At 50.8% G+C, this 9,767-nt stretch overlaps 1 protein-coding gene across 2 annotated transcripts; it reads right to left on the bottom strand.

Moving 5' to 3' along the window:
* Positions 1-283: 283 nt before the first annotated feature.
* On the bottom strand, positions 284-9,563 carry PAM16 (presequence translocase associated motor 16). Of its 2 annotated transcripts, XM_080681330.1 has the most exons (6): positions 9,472-9,563; positions 9,177-9,363; positions 2,326-2,410; positions 1,352-1,488; positions 868-933; positions 284-437 (listed from the first exon to the last, which is right to left on the bottom strand). In XM_080681330.1, exons 2-6 carry the CDS (start codon positions 9,177-9,179, stop codon positions 351-353), a joined length of 378 nt encoding a protein of 125 aa, XP_080537456.1. In that variant the 5' UTR covers positions 9,180-9,363; positions 9,472-9,563; the 3' UTR covers positions 284-350. The 2 variants fall into 2 exon arrangements, with proteins under 2 accessions (XP_080537456.1, XP_080537455.1); XM_080681329.1 differs by having other exon boundaries at positions 9,177-9,563.
* Between the last annotated feature and the right edge of the window lie 204 nt (positions 9,564-9,767).

Below are 9,767 nucleotides of genomic sequence, written 5' to 3' on the forward strand. Positions count from 1 at the left end.
AGAGCTTGGGTGCCCAGGGCTCTGTCCCCAGGTGAGAAGGGCAGCGGCAGATCCAAGGATGATCATACTATAGGAGGGACCTGGTGCTGGCAATGACCAGGAGTGGCTGTGTCCAGTACATAACAGAACTTGGCTAGCTCTCCACAGGCAGGCAGGGCCCGATGGGTAGGCTGCCTGACTTCTTGCCAAACTTACCCACCCAGCCCCTTGCCCTTCTCCCACCAGCCCATGGCTGGCAGGAAGAGCAGTCTGCTTTCTGGAATCTGGACATGTACTTGAGAAATGCGGAAAAGACATTTATTAATGAGCTATAAATTAGAGATGGAAGGGGGGTAGGAGGAGCCAAGTGGTCACGTTTGTGGCCTCTTCTCTTTCTCTCTGTCCTCCTGGGCCTGGATTCGGAGCTCCTCCTCAAGGCGCTCCTTCGCTCGGACCACCTGGGGAAGGAGTTACAAACAGCTAGGTAGGGTGGCCTGCACAAGATGGTCCAATTCCAGCTGTGAGTCCCGGAAAGCAGGAGGCAGGTCTAGTGCCTGGGGTGGGAAAGGTGGCCTGGGGACTTCCCCGTACAAGGAGACCGCCCAGGGCATGTGGACTGTCATATGGGATCTGAAGCTGCTTCTAGCAATCCACCAGCTAATGGTCCTCTTCCCTCAAAGTCATGGCTGTTGGGAGGGCCACTGTCCAGGCTGTTGCAGGGCTCAGCCTGACAGAGCCCGACAGCCGAGGCAGCCAAAAGACATGACAGTTTAGGGGGTCTCCCTAAGGTTGGGGCACTAGGGAAAGGCCCACACATCTTTCTACCTGCCAAGCTCTGAACTACCTGAAACATGTCTTGCCCTCCTCCCAGCAGCAAACACTACTCACCTTTGACTGCAGGTAGAAGGAGCCGCCCACAGATTTATCATTCACCTTGAATAGGTGTTCGTACTTCTGCAGAGGAGGGGAGACGGTGAGAGGTGTGCAGTCTCTGGGTTACAGAGGCGGGGGAAGCTAGGAGATGACAAAGAAGGAAAGCAAAAGGGCTCGATCCCTCTGCCCTGCATGCCTGAAACTCCACAAAGGAAGCTACTACAACCACTAAGGGGCAGAAAGGTGAACAGGTACCCACGGAGGGAGGGGTTTGGCTGCTACCGCCAACTGCTCAATGCCTCTGCTACTGCCTCCCTTGGGCCTAAAAACTAACAAGGGACACTGGCTCCCACAAGTCGGGAGTCCCAGCTGGCTGTACCCAAAGCCTACCCTACCCTTCCTGCCAGGCCTCCTTTACTCTTCCCCACGCTGCTGGCCTGCCCTCCCCCCACTCCCGCTTTCTGGTCTGCTTGTCTCAGAGTCAGCCCAGTGGCCTCACCTTCTGGATCTCCTCGGGGTTCAGCTTGGAGACATTGAGTATCTGCTGTGCCTCCTGGAGGCTGAGGCCGGAGAGGTTAGAGGCGGCTGCAGACTGGTGTCCGGCACGTCCCCGGGCATCAGCTGCTGCCCGGCTGGCTGTATAAACATGTGGGTTAGTGCTCAACCCTCAGCAGCCCAGAGCTCACCTGGCCTTCCATGTAGGTGGCTCACCCCTGCCAAGTGACACATGGAGTCAGAAGTGGCCAGAGGGCATTTCTCCAGGAGTGGTTTCTTTTTTGGGGGGTGGGGTGGGAGGGGGGCGGTAGGGTTGGAGGGGTATTGAAGTGAGGACCAATTTGCTCCACTAGGGGGCAGGGTCTAGTCACCAAACCTGGAGCCTAATCCCCAGCCTAGACCACAAAGATTACCCTGTCCCTCTTCTCTCTATTGCTCCCTCATCTGGGCACATAGAAAGTTGGGGATCTTTAGGCTAAGGGGAGCAGAGCCAAGTTGTGGGCAAGGGGAGGCAACAATAACTGTCCACTGGTTACCTAGGACACCAAAGCAGGCTGCCTCCAGTGACCACTTCCTTTTCAATGACCCTAGATTCAGAAGCCAGTACACTTTTACTTAAGGGATCTGAGGGCTTTGCAGGCCAATTGGTCCGTGTTGGACTCTGTCTTAAAAGCAGCCAGAGGGTGTAGCTGTGTTCCAATAAAACTTTACCTACAAAAACAGATGGCTAGGTAGGCCAGTTTGCCAACTCCTGCCTGTACGCTCATGTCAACCAGGTCTCTCTCTTATGGGAATGCCTCACAGTCCATCATTGCCCCCAACCATGGGAAATGCCCCAGGCTACCCAAGCTGCTAGAACCCCAACCCACAGAACTCCTGCATTCACAACTAGCCCAGCATGTGAGGGCCCGTAGCTATGGGGAAAATCTGACCTGGGCAGGAGCTCCCACCCCAGGGGGAGACAGGGGTCAAGCTTACCTGCAAATTCCTGCCGCAGGGCCCGGGCAAAGGCTCTGCCCACTACCTGCGCCCCCATCACAATGATCTGGGCCAGGTACTTGGCCTGTTGGCAAAGCAGGCATCTGGTTAGCAGGCTGCAGCCCCCAAAGATGGCACCCTAGAAATGGCTACTGAGTGGCCCCCAGAAAGTTGAGGTAATAAAACACAGAACAGCAGCCACAGGCCTTTTTCTAATGAAAAGCTACTTTGGGTGGCTTCAGGTGTTCATGAGATAGTAGGTAAGGGGGTAAACCTGACCAAGTCCCCAGAGGCACACCACTTGGTCTCTCCCTTGGCCTCTGGAAGAGGCACATAGGAGCCAAGGCAAAGTGGCTGCAGGGCACAGAAACCACTGGCTTCAGGAATAATACTGTGACCAGGAACCAGAACTGGGCCAGTCCCAGACTCACCACTAACTCACTTTGGCATCTAGGCCAACGAGGGCACTTTCTGTGCTTCTGGGACCGGCTGCTCCAACCTTCATTCTACTGGTGACATTCTAATTTCCCAACACTATTCAAGTCTACTGTATCCAACATAACACAGCAAAAACTCTGTACCTTCCAGGAGGGAAAGGCCATGAGGCAGGCATTTAGACGAACACATCAAGAACCAAGTAAGGAGGGAGCGCAGGGCTGTTTCCTATTCCTCCACTGGCTAACTGAGAGGTAACATTTAGACTACAAAGATACACGGGCCCAACCCTGGCCGAGTTGCTCGGTTGGTTAGAGTGTTATTCCTATACTCCAAGGTTGTGGGTTCAATCCCTGGTCAGAGCACATACAGACAGGGGTCAACCAATGAATACATAAATAAATGGAACAACAAATCAATTTCTCACCTCCACCTCCCCTCTCTACCTCTCCCTCTCTCTCTCTCTCTAAACTCAATCAATCAATCAATAAAATTAAAAAAAAAAAAAAGATGCAGGGGCCCCTGTCCTTGGAGCTCCCACACCCATCAGGCCTTGCAGGGAAATCCTTCAAGGCAGTGCCACATGGCAGTGTTCCACCCTGAGACCACATGGGTCCATGCAACACAGAGACAAGTGGGGAGTCTCATTAAGCACGTGACCAGAGGCATGGATGGGAACCCAGGAATGAGATGGAGCTATTAGAAGACAATAGTATTTCTACTGGGATGGGTTTTGAAGGGCAGGTAGAATTATGATGGGAATACTGGGGCTTCCTAGGCAGAGGTACCAGGGGGAGCCAAAACTGGGAGAAAGCATAAGAAATGTCTAGGTAGCAGCCAGGAGCCTAGGGGACCAGGAAGGTGGCTGAGATGGGCAAATGTGCAGATCTTACTGTGAACAGAGATTACATATAGCCTGCACATGTGAAAATGACTGTGTGTGTGAGATGGTACAAACTTGGGTGCGTAGAAGACACCTGGAGAATGCTCACTGAAGGTCAACACTGTTCATGGGGCACATCCAAGTGGTTTCCCTTGTTCTTTGTACTTTTCTGTCTTTAGATTTCCTATCAGTCAACAATTATCAGTCTAAGCAAGAGTGACAGGCACCACGCCAAACACATTCTGTTTATTGTGCTATTTATTTTGCTATTTTTAACAAATATTTTTATTGATTTAAGAGACTAAGTGAGAGATAGAAACATCAATGATGAGAATCATTGATTAGTTGCCTCCTGCACGCCCCCTACTGGGGACCGAGCCCGAAACCCAGCATGTGCCCTTGACCAGCACCAAACCTGGGACCTTTCAGTCCGCAGGCCAGTGCTCTATCCACTGAGCCAAACCGGTTAGGGCTATTGTGCCATTTAACCCTAACAACCCATACACTGAGACATAAAAAGTAACAACAACACAAAAAGAACAAAACAAAAAAAGACACTAAAGCACAGAGGTATTTAGAGACCAGCCCAAGGACACACAGCTAGTACTCAGGGGAAGGTGGGCAAGGATCCCAAAGCCAGTGCTATCAGCCATGGCATCCCTAGGTTGCCCGTCTCACACAGGGTTCTGGAATCTGCAGGAAGGGCGACAATGCAACCTGACAAGGAACAAGGACCCAACCCAGAGGCCAGAGGGTCTTGTCAGATTCCAGTGGAATCCAAACTCCAGAACTGGCTTTGTTTGCCTCCCTTGAACCTGCCCTTCCCTAGTAAATTCTGGGCCATTGTCAGGAATTAATAAATGGAAGTGGGTTTGGATTTCACGAGTGGGTGGAAATTTCATAAGCCCTGTATTTCACACCAAAGCACAGTGAAGACTCCTGTGATCAGGGCTCCAGCCAGCTGCCTTGCAGGTGTCAAGACAAATAATGGACATGCTATTGACTGCGAAGCCTCACCTGACTCCCCAACCCCACCTAAAGCACTCCCAAGAGGGACAGGAGGCTCTAGGATGAATTGCTGGTCCTATCTGAGTGACAGAGAGACTGACAGGCCACTAGGTGACTCCAGAACTTTTCCTTGGCCTGGCACCTTCAACCTTCAGAACATACCTTCCTTTGCTGCCACATGCCTGAGTGCAACACCATTGTATCACCTTGTACTCTGCCCAGGGTAGTAACTGCTGCTAAAAAAATGAATGTTAAGAACAAGGCTGTAATGGGCAATTCCCCCAACCATCCCCTACAGGCTTCAAACCAAAGTGGCTCTGTGGTTCCAGTTGCCACAGCTCTATGGCTGCAGGGAAGGCTGGGCTGTTCTGCAGTTTCCCAGTAGCTAAGGGAGCTGCCTGGTCAGCCGAATTAGACTACAAGGTTCCTGTGAGAGCCAACTCCCAGGGGAAGCCGTGTGGTATAGTGGTTATATATGTAAGCTTTGGGATTACCTGTGTGCAAATCCCAGCTGTGTGCCCTGAATAAGTTCTCAACCTCCCTGAGCCCCCGATTCCTCACCAACAATGGGGCTAATTACCTCAGTATTAAATGAGTGTAAAGTGCCTGATATAGAGCCTGATGACACAGTAAGTGATCAATAAATGTTGGTTTTCATTTATTACTATTGTTTAGCAAAACTTGACAATGGCCAGTCACTATGGAGTAACAAAGCTTCTCCCAATAAAGCAGCTCATTTGATAGATTCTCTAATTACTCAGGGGAGAAGGCTGCAAAAACCAGGGACCTCAGAAGCAATGTGAAAGCCGAGTGAAAATGCTGCTTTGGAACTGGGCTGACATAACAATTTCAGACAGGAAGGGAGAGGGAGAGAGAGAGAGAAACATCAATGATGAGAGAGAATAATTGACTGGCTGCCTCATGCACATCCCCAACTGGGGATTAAGCCTGCAACCCAGGAATGTGCCCTGACTGGGAATCAAACCTTGATCTTCTGGTTCATAGGTCGACACTCAACCACTGAGCCACGCCAGCCAGGCCCCAGCTTTGCTTCTTTTTTTTTTTTTTTTTTTTCGTTTTAAATATATTTTTATTGATTTCAGAGAGGGAGAGGGATGGAGAGATAGAAACATCAATAATGAGAGAGAATCAAAAGGCCCCAGCTTTGCTTCTGCTTAGTTGTGTGGCACTGGGCAAATTACTCAACCTCTCTGAATTTTTTTTTTTTAAATATATTTTATTGATTTTTTACAGAGAGGAAGAGAGAGGGATAGAGAGTGAGAAACATCGATGAGAGAGAGACATCCATCAGTTGCCTCCTGCACGCCCCCTACTGGGGATGTGCCCGCAACCCAGGTACATGCCCTTGACTGGAATCGAACCTGGGACCCTTCAGTCCGCAGGCCGACGCTCTATCCACTGAGCCAAACCGGTTAGGGCTTTGAATTTTTTTTTAAATGTTTATTTATTGATTTTAGAGAAAGATGAAGGGAGGGGTCAGGGAAAGAGATATACATCAATTTGCTGTTCCACTTATTTATGCATTCATTGGTTGATTCTTGTATGTTTCTTGACCGGGGATTTGAACCCACAACCTTGGCATATCAGGACAATGCTCTAACTGAAGGAGCTATCCAACCAGGGCTGAATTTCAGTTTTCTTATCTGAAAAATGGGGAGAATAATACCTTTCTCACAGGAGAGCTGTAAGACCCTCAGGAGGCAATGCACGTAAGACCAAGAGGACAGACAGAGAGTGGCAGGTCCAGGGCAATTCAACAGCTGCCTTTGCTTCTGGACCAGGTCCTACTTCGTGTTGAATAATCTAGAGATCAGGGGTATAGCCAAGTTTCTCATCCATCTATTCAACACCCAGACACCTGCTAAGCACCAACTGTGGGTCAACTATGCTCAGAGCTGAAGATTGATGGGGAGCAGAGTTCTGCCAACTATAGCTACCACAGGTGACAAAGATAGCCACTGGCTGAGGCCTCTCTCAGAAAGCCCATAGTCCAAAGACTGACATTTGGGCCTGAAGACCCTGGGCCAGAGCAATTGGCTGACACAGCATCCAACTTCAGGCCAAGCTGACAGTTAAGGAGCAGAGGTCAGAGCCACAGGATTCCGAGCATGGGACCACTGTGGACAGCACACATGCTTTCTCACCTGGGAAGCATCGTGGCCTAATGCAGGACCAAAGCTCCAGTGGGGCAAAGGAGGGCAGTAGTGTGGAGGTGGGAGAGCACTCAGGGAATGTGGTTTATCCCAAATTAAGTGCATAAAGAAGGGAGCTTGGCTTTCAGACAAACCCATGCACAATGCTTCCCTCTAGGAACAGTTCCAGGCCCTCAGGGTGGTGGCAGAGACAGCCACTGAGACTCACCCTTTTTTTTCAAGGACGCAATGAGACAGGAAGGGGGCTCTGTTCATACAGGGCCCCTGCAAACAGCTGTTGGTATCACAACTAAGCAGGAGGGAGGTCAAGACCACAACTGTCCAATTTACCATGGTATGTGTGGTCCTGGCCTGTGGCTGGCGCAGCAGGTACCTGATACATATTTGAATGAATGTGACATTTAACCAAGACACCATCAGCTCTGCTTTGGCCAAACTGAAGTCTCATAATCTCTAAGTCCCCAGATAGAATTTACAAATGCTTCCCACACCCTGTGCTGAAGGAGGGCTCTAGCCTCCCCTGACAATACACACAATTCTCCACCAACACCACCTGCAAATTCAATCCACTCTCCAGGTACAAAAGACTTCTCTGGTTTCTTCTTCCCTCACCCTCTCTACCATTCACTCCTAGATCAGCTCCTCTACTTCTTTACCTGAAATCTCTGCAGCTCTGAATTCACACATCATATTCAGGGGTCCTCAAACTACAGCCCACGGGCCACATGCGGCACGCCGAGGACATTTTTCGGCCTGCCGGGTGCCACTGCCTGTCCTGCTTAGCAGCCGACTCATCCCGGGCCCGCAGTGTGCATAGGAATTTGTTCATAGTTTGTTTTTTTTAAACTATAGTCTGGCCCTCCAACGGTCTGAGGGACAGTGAACTGGACCCCTGTTTAAAAAGTTTGAGGACCCCTGAGTCATTCTTCTAAAGTGGACAATTCAGTGCTTTCTAGTGTATTTAGAGCTGTGAGACCATCATCACTAGTGCCAAAACATTTCCATCACCCCCCAAAAAAACTCCATACCCGTTAACCGTGAATATCCTCTCTTCCACTCTAATACTGTCAAAATCCAACATCCTTCAAGACTTAGTCACATTACCCCCACCCAAGTGAAATCTTCCCAGTCTCCTCCCATTTCTACCTTCCCATAGCAGTCGTTCTTTTCCTATTAATATATTATCAAGTTGTCTTAATTTACAGACTGGCCTACCTTTTCCTATAGGATACAAACTCCTCCAGAGCCACACTTTACTCAGCCCTTGAGGGTGGCTCAGAGTTACATGTGGGAGTGGGTGTGAAGGACCCAGTTCAGCGAGGGCTCATCATAGGGCCTCAACAAATGGCAGTGACTATTATAAAGCAGAAATCATGTGATGGGAAACGTCAAGTCTTGCCTATTACAAGGCAGGAATAATGTGATGGGAAACAGCAAGTCTTAGGACGCAGAAGGAGTGGTGCCATCTCAGACACTTGTGGGATGAATGACCCTGGTGGAGTCAAACATGCAGAGCTTCAGGTTCCTTCTCTTGTGAAATGGGGATAGCGAGAGCACTGACTTCTTAAGAATTATATGAACATCTACATAAAGCCTCAGCTCAGGGACTGGCACTTGTAAGCTCTTATGTTATCCTTACCGCTTTCAGTTAAGAACCCTGCATCAATCACTTTGAGATTGGGGGCAGAGCTCAGGACCCTATATTTTTTTAAAGTATACGTTTTTTAATTTACTGATCTTAGAGAGAGAGTAAGAGGGAGAGATTTGTTGTTCCACCCATTCATGCATTCATTGGTATGGGGACGGCGCTGTAAACAACTGAGCTGCCCGGCCACAGGGCAGAACCCTGCATTTTTAAGGGGGTCCCAAGTGACCTGACGCAGCCAGTGTGGCCCAGGTGTGTGGACTGGCTCTAGGTGCCAATGGTACCGCAGAAACACTGTTTTCAGTGTCGCAGGGCCTGGTTCAAGCCCCAGCCAGTTCTACCACTTTATTGTGAAAGTCTCAGAGCCGTTTCGCCAGCTTCCAAATGAGGACAATAATAGGACAGCACCAACAACTAGCTCCAGGACAGAGCAGGGGCTCGCGTGCAGGGCTAAGCTCCACCTCAGGCAGCTCGCACATGGGCTGGAGCACGGCGATCGCGGCCGCTGGCGCCCTGCCTTCCAGCCAGTCGGCTCTCCCCGGCTCCGAGGCCACCAGCGCCCGCCTAGGTACCCCCAGGTCGACGCCCTTGGCCCCGCTTCCCGCCGGGCACGTAAAGGGAACGGGGCGCCTGCTGCCCGGCCGGAACGCGCCGCCCTCGCCCCGAAACGCCCCCCCGCCCCTGCAGCCCCCGACTCAGGCCTTACCATGGCAGCCGCTCTGCCTCGGGGGACGCGGGCTCCGTCTTCCAGGCCTCGCGGCCCCGGCTCAAGGGCGCCGGGCAGGCAGGTCAAAGGTCGAAGAGAGCTACCGAGAGTGCTTGCGCGACGCCACGCTGGGCATGCGCGTAGCCTTGATCCAGAGAGGCGGAGTGTCAGTGGTTACGCAAGAGACCTGGGCGAAATTGGGGGCGGGTTCTGCCTCGCGCTCGGCTCCAGTCCGGCGCTTGGCTCCGGAGGTTATCTGGCGCGGGTGATAGGCGGTCCCAGAACCCTCTCGGACCTCGAGCTTATCCTGGTACGCTTAGGAGTCACCGAATACATGGGTCAGAAGTGGGCCAATTTCTTCCCTTGATTTTGCCAAAATATGTGGTACTAAAAGATAAGCAATAAATACACATCACCCGAACATAAGGAGTCGGCTAGGGCTATAATTCATCTTTTTTAAATGTACAATTCAGTGCTTTTTATTTTTTCTTATCCTCACTGGAAGATATTTTCACATTGATTTTTAGAGAGAGTGGAAGAGAGAGGGAAAGACAGAAACATCGATGTGAGAGAAACACATGGGCTGCCTCC

This window comes from Plecotus auritus (genome assembly GCF_963455305.1).
Source record: "Plecotus auritus genome assembly, chromosome: 7".
NCBI lineage: Eukaryota > Metazoa > Chordata > Mammalia > Chiroptera > Vespertilionidae > Plecotus > Plecotus auritus.

Coding starts and splice junctions, on each gene's coding strand:
- PAM16 (XM_080681330.1), bottom strand. Junction 934..1,351: donor ACCCCGAGGAGATCCAGAAG/GTGAGGCCACTG, acceptor CCTCCTCTGCAG/AAGTACGAACACCTATTCAA. Junction 438..867: donor CCTTCTACCTGCAGTCAAAG/GTGAGTAGTGTT, acceptor CTCCTTCCCCAG/GTGGTCCGAGCGAAGGAGCG.